Source organism: Zonotrichia albicollis, chromosome 3, assembly GCF_047830755.1.
Source record: "Zonotrichia albicollis isolate bZonAlb1 chromosome 3, bZonAlb1.hap1, whole genome shotgun sequence".
Taxonomy (NCBI): Eukaryota; Metazoa; Chordata; class Aves; order Passeriformes; family Passerellidae; genus Zonotrichia; species Zonotrichia albicollis.
In genome coordinates this window covers 44,674,754-44,689,196 of record NC_133821.1, presented here as the reverse complement: position 1 = coordinate 44,689,196, position 14,443 = coordinate 44,674,754, and the positions used below count along the sequence as shown (strand labels likewise).

Here is a 14,443-nt window from a genome sequence, read left to right as displayed (position 1 = left end):
ATACAGAATTTATATACATGTAGTTCTCACCTCTATAGAATAAGCACAAAAAAGCAAACTTTGTTCTGTGCATTGAAATGAATGATGGTACATCATAGGCATTCTCTGTCAGAATAAAAGAAAAATTAAACTCCCCCTGGTATCACACTCATAAGATCAATCTTATTTCTGAAACAGTTCACTGCTGGTCAAAAAGGAGACAGAGAGGCAAAACAAAACTTTTTTCTGAGTAACTCAGAACAATTAAATATGTATAGATTTCAGATTTGAAAACGTGATACATAAAGGAATATTTAACACATTTTGAAGCTGGCAATATCTAAAATATTTTAACTGAGATACACATGAAAGACTTTATAGGATTTACAATATTTACCTCAGTAATCTCTATCCTTCTTGTAAGTTCATCAAGAGAAGAAAAGCTGTCATCTAGAGATAGAGCTTCCAGGGAGTGATAAGATGCTCGTTTAGGTGAAATATCTGGAACAGCGTCAAAGTCCTCTTGGTTTGCAAAGTCTGCAGATTCTTCAGTGTCTATTATGTTTCCATTCAAAAATCTCAGAAATAAATCTTCTTGTTCATGATGGACCTTCTCCTTCTGTCCTATTTCCTTGCACACCCGTGAATGGGCAGCACTCTCATGCTCAGACCCTTCATTACACCCAGAGCATTCACCTGAGGCAGTTCTGTCCCATGAAGACTGTTCATCTTCATCATCATCATCATCATCATCAGGCTGTATCTGTTGCTGCTTTAAATCACTGTTTCCAAGCTGGCCACTAGGAATTTCTGAAGACCCAGCAGCATGTTTTGATCTGAGCAGACTTCTATCAGCTGGCACATCTTTATCAGAAGGAACCAAATCAGCAGGCATATAACCATCATCTGTTAAAGCCAAAGCATCTACCATTGGCTCAAGAGGGAGTTTCACTCCAGGCTCCCCAGCCCCTTCTATTTCCACTGCATCCTTGGCGAGCTGTCTTTCCCTCAGCTGCAGGCTGTTCTCTCTACCAGCATCCCCAGATGACAACCAGCCCGAGGAAGGCCTGCCCCCTGTCCCTGAGGACTGGGTGTGTGGCTCCAGCGTGGATTCAGCCCTGCAGAGCTGCTCCTCCATGTGGTCCTTTCCTGCAGCTACCCGGACACTTGCTGCCTCTGTCTGTCCCTCAGTTTGGTTTTCACCTGGGCAAACAGAGCTCAGCTGTTTATCTTCTTTCTTTGGTGCAACGCCAGGACAAGTTTCAGTACCTAAGTGCAATAGGAAAAACAGTTCCAGAGTTTTTAAATGATTCAAAGCATCAGCCCAGGGGGGAAAGAGTATACTGTGATTTGATAACATTGTAACCTAATGCTTCAAAATGCTCTCCCATAAAGGGCAGGTATTTTATGCTCCAGTCTGGATAACTTTTGTTAGTAGTCTCTGACTCCTGCTTCAGGAAAAAAAAAGTATTTGCAGACATTCTTGCAGGTGAAGCACACGATTCACTGTCCTTCTGCAAAAAGCTACTCCCAATATGTAAGCAAGTATCTTTCTGAGCAGTCACTTTTCCTCTAATGGATATTTTACATGAGTCATCTCATGGAGGCCTGGAGTTCAGACAAATGTACTTAATTACAGAAAACTGTACCTTGATGCCAGAGGGATGTCTGCATTTCCTTTAAAGAAGTTGCAATTATACTAATTTAATAAATTTTAAATTTGCAGATCAATAGCTCCTTTGGTTAACACTAAACTAAATAGAAATTACATTTCCCATAAATGGACAGCATTAAAAGATGGTGCTTTTTGGATCACTTAGCTGGCACATTAAAAATGCAATTTGATGCAACTTATTTCTGTATTGATACTTATAATACATATGAAAATTATTTTTTCTTATTGAAATTTCAGAGACACACAAAGAGTTCTACATAGCTTGTGAATTCACCTACTCTTGGCATGATCTGCTGATGAAGGAGTAGATGCTTAGCCCAAATTACCTATGAAATTATTAGGTATTCATCATTACAAGAAAGCCAAACCTCTGTTTTTAGGCTTAAAAAGAGAGAAAGAGGCTGTTAAGAATTAAAACATGAAAGTAAACTAGCTAGGAAAGAAACTCCCTTTTATTCCATACTTTGATAAAAACTATGTTAAGACTATGTTATAGTAGGACAGCAATACCCTCAATCAACAAATTAATAACTTTAGAAAACACTTATTTGCATTTTTTGGTCATAGTGAAGAGCAGAAATGTTTTATGAACAGATTAATAAAGATATCAAACACTGCCCTTCTTAACTGAGTTCTCCATGCCAATTTTATTCTTCCTCACCTGTTAAAATCTCTCTTAAAATGTGAGCAATTTCCTGAACTTGTTACACAAAACAATCATATTCATTAAAGGCTTGCATTTATTCACTGTACTGAACAATTTTATTAAACTCCAAACTCTACCCCTTTTAATGGATAATGAAATGCAAGGCAGCACAGAAAAGACAGACTTGAAAATTGAAAAAGAGAATATCCAAGCAAACCAAAATGTGGAAAAAACATCAGAATGACATTAACAGAAAGAAAGAGTACAAGGAACCTAATTTCTGTAAAACACTGAAAGAATAGGTGTGAGACAGGAACTTTTTAATTTAAAAATTAGACACAGATGAGTAGATAGCTCAAGGGATTTGTAATGGGATACTGAGCCCTTCGCATACAGGTCATGAGTTCAAACACAGCCTGGATTATTGGTACAAGATTTTGTTACCATCTGTCAATTTTTCCTAGTGGATACATCCACATTACAACAGGCATCTTTGCTGGCAGCCCCAACTGCAACAAAGATTAAATGGAATTGGAAATTAAATCAGATTCTTTACGGTGAAAGGTGTCCCTTGAGCTCAGGGCACTGTTCCTAAGGAAGTAATAAATGATCCCAGCACTGTTATCTAACCACAGATGTACAAGAACTGGGATGCAATGATCATTCACATCAAGTTTTCAGCAGTGTTCAATATTTACAATTACTTCAGGCAACCCATGCCCACTACAGACTGAGGGCAAGTTAAGACAAATACTTAATTAGAAAAGATGCCTTTGCCAACACTAAATTAACTGAAGACATACCCACCAGGGACAGTAATTTTTGCCTGACTGATAGAGGTAAAACAAAGTGTCTACAGAAAATTTTTAGCAACAAAAGCACCTATGGTAATTTAAAAAATGGTTTCTCTTCCCTCTGACAGAGTTGCATTACAATCAACCTTGGTTTGCTCATCACAGGAACCTGTAGGCACCACTTTGTCCTGTTAATCCAGGACAGCCTAGCAGACAGAGTACTGATCTGCAGTAATCTACCAATGGAGAATTCACTTCTCCATCTTTGTCCTTCTTCCCAACTAAAAACAAATCCCACAGAACCTAAAAGAAAACAGGGTATAAAGACTTCCTCCCCATCCTGGAAATGAGTCTAAACTATATGTACACACTGCAAACTTATGCTAAGGGTTTAGTTAAATTCAGTATTTCATTAGGAAGATTTTCATGAAACACATAATTTTATCTTTAGTTAACACTAAAGTCTATTAAGTTTCTGCTTTCAGTCAGAAGCTGAAGAAATTCATGGGAAAAGGATGTATCAAATCTCATCTTTTAATATACACACACAGTATTAAGGGCCAAATTCTCTTTGTTGGTAGACTCAGAGTGAAAATCTGCCAGACAGTAAAATGTAATAGAACAGACCATTCACAACCCTTGCTCAGAGGGCAGAAATCTAATTAGGTACTGCCCCAGGAATCCTAACTGGACGACTTCTTGTAAAGCTTTGTGTCACTCGCTGTAGCCTCAGGAGAGAGGAATTGTGAATTCTTAGGATCAACTCCCTACAGAGGCTCAAACTATGCTCCCATATACCTCACCAGATCAGTGGAGTAATTTTTGCTTCAGATTACCAGGCAAGTTTGATTTTACTTCAAAGATGCTACTACAGTGCAATGCAACAATCACTACAATGTAATATAGATACTGCTACAATGCATTTTATATATTCTTACTGATAATTGCTACATAAATTCTTATTATATATAGATCCATATGAAGGCCAGTTCTCAAAACACATGAGAGCTTCCTTTTCCTGTCTTCCTGTAAGCCAGACTTCTACTGCAAGCAGCTAAATGAGATAAGTAGTTCTTCCTGTGGTTTGGTGGATAAATGTATAAGAAAAGTAAAACTTGACATGTTTACTTCTCATTTTTCATTTCATTTTTCTTTTTTTTTTGGTAAAGAAATAACACCTAAAAGGCAGAAGTCAAGCATTCTAAGTTTTCGGAGAGAAGGCCCATGCATTTGGGCTACTGCTGAAAAGGTTAAATATTAGGAACTGTATGTTTACTATAATAAAGGATTCTGCTGGGGTTCAGGCAAAATCAAGAACCAGTCTCAAGTGGTCATATTGCTTGCAGTCCTGAGCTGGATCACTCAGGCACAGCTTGTTACATGAACAATATTTCAGACTATGAATCACCTTTGTCAAATTTCTGTACTGGTTCACACTGCTGCCTTCCCTACCCAAATCCTTCTGCCTGTAACCAAACCCATTCATCCCCATGCAAGTGATGCACTGACACTGAAGGGCAGCAGCCAATGCCCACATGCGGCCTCAGCAGCTGCTCACACTCACCAGGGAGAGAATTCATTGCTTCCTCAAGAAAGCACCAATCTTGTGAAAAGCATCTTTTGCAAATCTCAACCATTTAGACTTGAGATAGGGTGGAAATATTCCCATCTTTGTGTTGGAAGTACTTAGTACTGCTGAAAATTTCTCAGCAGAACTGCTTTTTATTGGATGACATAGCTTTATCAATTTACCAACATTCCACAGGAACCCAAAGATTTGGATGATATTTTGACAAGGTTTACATTAAGAGAAAGGCATGAAAATATCCATTACAACATTACGTTAAGATGTTGTACTAGAGTGTTTCAACATTGAAACAAATGCTCCTGAATTCAGAACGTTCAAATGTTCAGAAATTCTGCTTTCCAGAAAGGTTGTTTCCACTTGGAATAAAATCAGAGGAAAAATTGTAATTGACTATTTTTTTTTTCCATGGGAATTTCCAACCATCCAAAAATAAAAAGCACCTGTGTTCTTTTGATCTACTTTCTGAGCTGTAGAACACGTTTGTTTCATCATTCTAATGCTTTATGTTTAGCTGGGTTACAAAACAGAAGTGGAGAAAAGACAGTTTAGGGGTCATGGTAAGAGAGCGTGGAGATAAGGAGGATCCACACATGTAGGGAATTGTGACTCTGTATCTTCATTAATTTCTGATTCTCCTGGGCATCCTGGCTGATACACACTTGTAGGACAGTTTAGGTTGAAAGGGACCTCTTAGGATCACTTAGGCCAGTTCTCATCTTCTGAAGAATTCTAGCTGGTCTTGATGGAAGGTACTGAGCTTAAGCCAATTTTGGCAACTGGAATATGGCAAAATTACAGAAACTTTTTGCTCAGAGAGAGAGAGAGATAAAGCACAGCCTGGTTGTCTACTAATATTTTTTCTCACTCTGTCTCCATTTTAACAATTCATTAATTTGTAAATGTTTCATAAGAACCCAAAGATTCAAACAAAACAGCTACTGCCCCAAGGCAGAAAAAGGAAAATGAAGCTGAAAATGACATAAAAGTATGTACTGAAAACAATTAACTGAATATTTTTCTCTTCAAGACCCCCCAAAGGCTTCATCATTTTCTGTGTTGCTTCAGAAAAATGCATCTCCAAATCAGCACACTGCATGTAACTTACAATAGTTACTAATATTGTTAACTACACTCCATTGCCACACCTCAGAATGTCTGTCATCAGGTTGAGTACCTAGTATATATTTGTATAGATACAAATTATGCATCTTATCTCTAGTTTTATACAATTTTGCCGCTTACATAAGCTACTAGAAATGCATGCACATTTAAGACTTTTTTTGATGGAGGCTAGAATTATTTTACAATTATGAATATCAATGACTAATTAAAATTGTATTATTTATCCATTGTGCTCAGAAAAAAAAAATCATCCATTTGTGCCTCTGTTGAGATCCAACAAATGCTGCAGTTTCAAATGAAATAGTGTAATTATATTTATAGGAATATACCATTACAGTGTAATATTTAAAACAAATGTATGCCCATGTACATACATACACACATACCTGATTTAAAAGCAGTAGCTTCTCTTTCCTTTAAAGTTTTGGATTCCATTATCTGAGGTAAACAACTGCTTTTCCATGTATTTTCTGCAGCTACTAGCTGTAAAATATGATAGAATTACCTGTAATTTTTCGAATTAAACAGGAATGCTGTGGCTTTTTGAGACATTCAAATTTCAAAAAGCTTCTAAACTTGAAAGATTTTATCTAATATTTAAAATATATTTCTTACCAATTTTTGACAAAGCAGAATTCAATAAACAGCTGCTTACCTTACTTTTGGATGCCTGTGGCCTGCAGCAATAAAGAAAAAAAGAATAAATTAAATAACCTAGTAGCAACATTCTTCATGATAAATGTAAGTGAAATCTTAGAAACCTTTGCTCTGCTCTAAAATTAGCACAGAATATTTCCTCCATTGAAAGTGTCAGCCTGCTAGCATACTTTCAAGCACAGATCTGTACTTGCACGAATATAATCAGAAGACCAATTAGCCCTAAAATTGTTCCACCTAACTGAGAAAGCAGTCAGAGGAAATTTACTGCAACATATCAAGCAATGTACTTTCCTGTAAAAGGTTATGCTCAGAAGAAACTCTACCAACTTTAAAAATCATATAAGAACTTGAATGTCTACTACTATTTAAAATAGGGATCACTACAAAAGAGATGGAAGAATGAAATGCCCTCCCCAAAAACCTATTTCCCTCTCCACAGACTGGGACATTTTCTGGGTTGTGTAAGGTACAGCAGTTCCCAATGACTCCATTCAGATTCACAGGTGAATCAATGATGCTCATAGTCAGTGTGGACTCTGCCAGCTGGATACAGATTCATGCACAATGTGATTATCACACACAATCTGTCCTGCAGTCTTTCATACAGCAATGAAGATAAAATGTGGAGCATTTTATTTAAAGCCACTGAAAAAAATCTGGAGAGACAAGGGAAGAGTACTGATGTTCCTATTCTGTAACAAAAACTTCAAAAAGTTACATTGCCTTTTAAATTTTACCATTTAAAATTCAAATAAAGGACACTCAAAACTATCTTTAAAGAGCAAACATGTCCAGTATGTAGCTGTAAAATTTGGGTATGAGAAAAATTTACATTACTTTCAATTAAAAAAGCAGAATGCTCACATTTTCCAAGACCTGCATGCTATTCATTAAAAATTAAAGTGTTATTTCAATTAAAAAGTAAAATGAGTTTAAAACTTAGGAAAAAACCCCTATATGAAACAATAAAAGCAAATAGGCTTTTGCCTTGAGAGTTTAAAGAGTAATAGTATTACATCCAGAGCAGTGATCATGGCAAATGAACACAATAACTTTTATGAAACTGCAGGGTTTCTCAGAATGAGGAATAACATTTCAAAACTGAAATGAAGGAGAAAGCAGAGTTATTCTCAAGTAGGTGACAACCCAGGTGACACCAGGGAGGTGCTGCTCGCTGCAGCACATAAATCCCAGCAGACCCGAGCCTCAGCCCCTCTGTGGGCTCCCAGCTCGTGTGCAGGTGATGAAAGCTCAGAGCAGCCTCCAGCAGCAGCACCGTGGCTGCAAAGCTGCAGCTCCAGTGCCACCCTGCTCCTCTTCCTGTGGGGATGCAGGGATGCCTTCCCAGGGCCTGCCTCCCAAAGGCGTTCAGAGTACACCTGAAAAATCCCTGCATGGATTCTGGCAATCAGCCAGGGTGTTTTCAAGCTTTGGTACCATCACCCAGAAGAAAAAAAATTGACAACCAAATCAATACTCTTTATGAGCAACGGGAGCATTTTGGCTTTTGTTATATCCAGATTGACTAAGACAAAGCAAAAGTACTAGAGAAAGTTCTCTCTCCCCCTCTCATTGAGAGCATCTTGCCTGTCACAGCCTTTGAATGCAGTTGGTTTCCTTACTGCTGTTGGCTGATCATTTATCAGTGGCAGCTTGTATGATTTTTTCCATCTGTGCATCAAAATCAATGTCTGGACAGTAGGACATTCATCCATGAAGGAACAGATCTCCTCCTCCTACCTGATGGGTACAATCCCATATGTGTTACTACCCAGAAAAGCACCCTGGGCACAAGCTTGTTGTACTGTGATACACTGATTCAGGAGGCTGATGGATCAGGCAAAGCAGCTACCAACTGAGATTTCACTGTTCAGAACACTGTCATGCTAGGAAACTACAGAATCACTGCTTCATGTAAATGCAGCAGTGAAGAACTACTTTAAGCATTAAGGAATTGTCCTAAAATGTGGAAACTTGGGAATGAAATCCTATAAGGCAGGCATGGGGGCTGAAGTGTGAGATGCTGGACACGTGCATTTTGAAGCAATGATTAAACCAATAGGTATTAAACATGAATACCATTATTAGTTCTACAGTCTCTCTCTTCCTAAATTAACACTATTCAGTTTTTCCTTTGGTTGAAATAGTAAAATCAAAACTCCAGTTCTGGAAAATTGATGATTTGCTAAAACAAGTTCAGATTTAGTCTTCAGGCATTCCTCAAACTATATTAAAACAATGTGAAAACTGGTGGTAAAAATATTTCAGTTACGTATCAGTAGGAACCACCATTTTATAACCAAATCCAAGTCAGCGATGCAACTTTTATTTTTACACTGATTATTTTAGAACACCCATAATGGCAAGGAGACAACACCTGCAGTAACATATTAGTTTGAGGAGTAATACTTTCTTATACTTACTGTTGATGTGAAGTGCAAACTCTAGTAAGCTTCTCCAGTTCTTGGCCACTCAGCTCTTTATCTGAATTCCTCAGTGTTGTAACTGGACTGGGAACTGCTGTCTTCCATTTTCTTTCTACATTAAATCAAAACAATTTTTACTCAAGATAATATAAAAGTAGCTTAACATAAAACAAATAGGTGAAACTAATTAATGGAGAAATATTGACAGCTTTTCCATGGATGTTCTACAGTCTTGTTTCAGACTATGTAGAACACCATCCTATTCTTTCAGAAGACACTTTATTTTCATCACATCACACTCACCAATCCTAACCCAAAAATGAGCTTGATATAACTGTGGATCAAAAACTTGATTAACAGAATAAAGAATTACAAACAATTGCCATATTTATAATTAAATGTGTTCAAAAAATTCTGAAGCATGAATACTCTTCTTGTAACAAGCTCAGAGAAATTCTTATATAAATGCTGCTTTTGCTATGTAACTTTTTTATCCTGGAAATGTATTATTTAGAAATACAAACTAAAGTCTTTCTTCTTCTATATTAGTTTATCTGGTACTCACCCCACTGCTCCTGTATGGAAGAAAGATTTGCAAGCAGCTGCTCATGATAAAGTCGTTCAAGCTGAATGAACTTCATGGCCTTCTCATCTGAATGGGAGGTTAAAGGCAAATGCACACATATGTGGACATGGTATGACTGACTCATAATTGGCATCATGTTTGAAAGGGAAGTAATTACACACTTGAAATTTGAAATAAGTGAATCAAAATGAATGATGGCTAGCATCCTGATTTCTGTGCAAGGAAGAAAAAATAGCAGACATGAAAATGGCAGGCAAGAAGTAAAATAAGTTGAGAAACATTCAAAAATTAAAATCCTATTATTTTCAGCAGTTACTTCTTCTCATTTGCCTGAAGCACAACAGAAGATTTTTCTTGAAAAGAAATTACTGAAATGTTACTATGCTGATAACTTTACCAAAAAAAAGAAATCTCTGGGAAATGAAAAGCAAAACAATGACACAAATACTAGCACGTATCTCGCAAGAAATACAAATATATGCCAAAAACCATGACTAACTGAAAATATGATTCCTTTGTGCTGACCAGCTGGAGACAGTATTAATACAGTGATCCAACTTCAACTTTTGAAAAATACCTGCCCCCCTTTTCAACCATTATACTACACTGTTGGACTGCTGAGTTTACCTTTTGTTTTCCTGAAGATTCTGCTCATTTTTCTTCTATACGAAAAACCTATTCCCCATGCTTAGGATTATCAATATATCCACAAGGGTATACTGAAGTCACATATTTTACAATAGTCAGGATAATCTAGCTCCACTAAGCCTGAGTTGTTAGTTGTGGTGCTTGAAGCTGTTTTACCAGCTATTTGAAATGTAATTCTACAATACAATGAGGATAGAAGTGAATGAGGTTCTTAGCAATACAGAAAACCCACTTTCCATTATTCATGCTAATTAAAACACTGGAGTAATTATTACAAAAACACAACCAGTAGTTGTTATTCTGGTTAGCCTCATGCAATAGCATGGCTTATGAACAACAATATTAATGGAAAGAATATTCCCTGTCTTCAGGAAATCTGTTATTAGAAACAGAATTACAGATCACAAAGAGAGCCTTAGAGGATCACAGCAACAAACCCTGAATTATTTTTAATATGAGATTCCACACTGGATGAATTAAAATGTCTGTCATGGATAATTAATACAGTGCAACATGATCAAGTAAGTTCTTTATTAACCTCAGGAAACTGATGGCTGGAGGTACAGTGGAGATATCCTTCATAAATATGTATTATATAGTGGTGTTGAATTCCACACATCAGGTGTACATTGCATTAAAAAATATTTCCTTTGATCAGCTTTAAATAGAATGCCTTTCAATTAAAGCAACTCCAATGAAAGAGGAACTGTTTCAACCATGCCATTTATATTTTAAATTTACTGTATCCCTCCTGCATCATAAATAACTACAGAATTTTTCCACGCCTTTAATTTGTGCTGTGCAATTCACATTTTATGATGGACGCTTTTGAATTAGGAGAACCAAAACAAAAATACAGTCCTCTAAAACCGTGATGAATATTTTATTTCATATGTTGCTTTTATAACATTGCAACTGTTAGCTCTCTGTTTTTATCTACAGGCTAACATAATTTATCTAGGTTTCTTATGCCTTGTTACTTAGCCTGCTAAACAATTGCCTATTGCTGTATTTTGTTTGTACAAATCACATAATAAAGAAATAATCTGTATGCAAAAATTCTGTAATAGATTATGCATCTTAGTGAATCCCATATACCTTAAGGGCTTACCACTGCCTCTTCTTTTTATAATCTGATCGCTTTCCCTTTGAAGCAAAGAGGAAATCCCAGTCCACCTTTTATAAAATTCTGACTTAACTTTGAGGTTTAATATTACTCTTCTATCACACAATTACTGAATTTATATCAGAATAATTATCAGCAGTTCAACTATTACAATTTTTGACCAAACTTACTTGCATTATCTAGGAACAAATCAAAATAAACTGGACTATTAAACTGTTCCCAGAAGCAAGTACCCATATTTTCCTACAACAGTTTTTCAAACTACCTTGATATGATTTTGACTGATTAGCATTTGTCAAACACCATTTTGCTATTGTTTGCAGGTTGCTGATCTCAGCTCCAGGTGTTTGCTATTTTTATTCCAATCTAGACACATTCTAATCAACTCTTGTGACAATTTTATCATTACTGTAAGTACCCTAATGATATAATACATACCCTATCTCTAAAATGGACATTTTCCTAGTTACTAATATTCAGAAAGAAGTTATCTTATAAAAACAAAAGTCCTTTGAAAATGTTTTCTTACTTCCTTGCTCATGTCCAGCTACTAATGATTGCATCAGCTGTTGGAAGTGAATTTATCCCTTAGCTCACATCCCAGTTGATTAAGGAGAGTTTGCTAGCATATTGTGTATTCACTCATGGGTGAATTATGGCTGTTCACTTCTTCCTAACCCTGACCCACAAGATGTGAGTTAACAACAAAGCATTGGACTTTTATGTTTTATCATACCACATTATTTTAATACTGTGCAACAATTTCTGCAAGTAAAAGGATACATTCTTCCTCTTGAAAATAGGTCTCAGCTATCTGCAAAAGTGAAAAAAAAAATCTGTAAATCTCATGACAGTGGCAAGGATGTAATATAAACTTTTTATCATGATATTAAACATGTAGTTTGCAGGCTCCTGTTTAGTTTGGGTAATATATGAATGTTCTGACAAAATACATGTATTCCTATTCTAGGAAAAAGGTTTTAAAAGAGTATCAAAGACCACAGAAATATTAAGTCCTCTCACATAAAACAGATTTGATTTTGTGTAATTTACAGAATTCCACAAAACCAAAAAACATTAGTAGGGTTTTATGTTCCTACAGCTATAAAATTATTCCAGAAACAGTTTTACTTATCAGAAAGCTTTAAAATGACCTACAATAGAAGTACTATTTTTACTGATATTAGTTCAAAAGTTTGAATTCTGTGCCTGACCAATGTTTGATCAAATTAAGATCATCACTGTGCTCCCCTGAGTATTACATTGCAATGGTTTAAAACACAAACAGAGGTTTCCTGACTGATGAGAAGAGTCTTTTGTCTTCCTGTAAACAGAAAATATTTGAGAATTGCAACAATAACTTATTTGTGCTTGTTACAAAACTGTGCAGGCTTTCCTAAAAATCTGAGGCATACTGTCATCTTTGTTTGTAAATGCAATGAAATACAAAAGATATAAACCTCAGAAGTATTCCACAGAGCTCTACACTAGCAGTGACCTTTGTAAGCAGCAACTAATCACTCCTTGGGGACAGCAAATTTTGGCAGCCTTCCCATGTGCCATGCATGGTGAGGGAAGGGCAGAGCTTGCAAAATGTGTCCAGGACTGCAGGATGCTGATACCAGGACATGCAGCTTGAGGCACCTCACAGATGATTCCCCAGTGACTTCTGTGGGAGCACTCAAAAATTCTCAAGATCTTTGGGACATATGAATTTAAGTAGTCATGATATGGAGGGCTTAAATAAGCATTTTTGTAGAAGTCTGAAGATGATTGCTCAAAAAAGCAGCTTGAAGAGGAGTCTAGATTACAAATTGTATTTCCTGACTCTCAGCCTTACTGCTAACCACTAGACCACTCTCAGTCCAGTACCTTCAAAGTAGAATGGGTCAGTGACTTTTAATGTTCTTTATCTGCACATTTTGTCTGCTGTCCATAATAGCTTCCTAAGAATTTTTGGAATTTACCAATGGAATTTATTTTTATATAAAACATTTACCCATGTTTTATATAAAAATACCTCTTAGATTCTTTAAAAAGTCCTAAACAAATCAAATTAATCCCATTCAACACAGGAAAAAAAATTACATTGTATTTTAATCAGAAGGTGACTCTTAGAACAACCCCTATTATCCAATAGTCTTCAAATATTCAACACAAACACCATGGACACCTGATGCAGCTCTTAATTTTACAATGAATTTTGTCATAGAGAATAGAAAAATAATGTTGTAGCAGAGTATTTGATAGATTTGGTTTAATGTTACTGTCAGGCTGTATTAGAAATCTGGAAAAAAAAAAGTCTGAAGATGACAGGTTAATTCACTAGAAAGGGAAAAATTTCTCAACAGACTCACTTTACAGGAATGCTAAACTTAAAATCTTCCCTTCTCCCATCCTCTATTGAAAAAACAGGTTAGGAGCCCTGTGAGTTCCTTCAGCTTTCTTTCAAACACTCCATTCAAAATGCTTGAGAATTTTTAGGAAAAAAGAGATAGTGTTTGAATACATATTTCAATCTGAACATGCAGATTTTGTTCTCAGTTCTGTCACAGATCCTGTATGACTTTGAAAAGGTTCTTGCCCTTAGGGCTTGGCTTCCTCATCTAAAAAACAACACATTTCACCTTCATGTGCAATTGATTCCCCTGATGTTTGTAAAGCATTTTAAGTTTTTGCCCTACCTTGTTTTCCAAAAATGACCTTTGTACTGACTCATGAAAAAACACCAAATTTGATGAGGCTAAAAGCAAATTGTTAACTCTAAAGCAAATCCTTCCATAAGTTAAGGAACAGTACCAAATATCTTCACTCAAGCATGGATGAGGAAAAATAATTTAAAATTCTATGTCAAATGTAGATTATCTATAGTGTGCAATCATAAAGGGAAATGTCTTTCTCCCATATAATTGCTTTTTTGTATAAAAGAAGAAGAATGCAGGAATGTCATTGCAGTTTAGAAACTCAAAGTGTCTTCCAAAATAAAGACAATGCAGCTAAGTCAAATCAGACAGGTATAATATGGCCCCTATTAGACATCACAGCCAAGCAAAAGGTCTTCTAGCCTGCTCTTAGTCTGACACAACTAAACAACAACTGTACATTAATACTGCATCAAGTTCTATCCACATATTTGTTCTGCTTCATAACCTACAGAAAAAACCCCAACACACTGGCCAGTTTGTAAGAAAGA

At 36.2% G+C, this 14,443-nt stretch overlaps 1 protein-coding gene across 3 annotated transcripts in view; it reads right to left on the bottom strand.

The window, feature by feature from the left end:
* Positions 1-14,443, bottom strand: part of CNST (consortin, connexin sorting protein) — a 49,415-nt gene that overhangs the window by 12,973 nt on the left and 21,999 nt on the right. For all 3 annotated transcript variants that reach the window (XM_074537278.1, XM_074537276.1, XM_074537277.1), the window contains 6 exons: positions 12,034-12,064; positions 9,456-9,542; positions 8,888-9,002; positions 6,460-6,481; positions 6,191-6,287; positions 377-1,248 (listed from right to left, as the gene is read on the bottom strand). In XM_074537278.1, the coding sequence (XP_074393379.1) occupies positions 377-1,248; positions 6,191-6,287; positions 6,460-6,481; positions 8,888-9,002; positions 9,456-9,542; positions 12,034-12,064 (1,224 nt within the window). The remainder of the gene's footprint in view (positions 1-376; positions 1,249-6,190; positions 6,288-6,459; positions 6,482-8,887; positions 9,003-9,455; positions 9,543-12,033; positions 12,065-14,443) is intronic.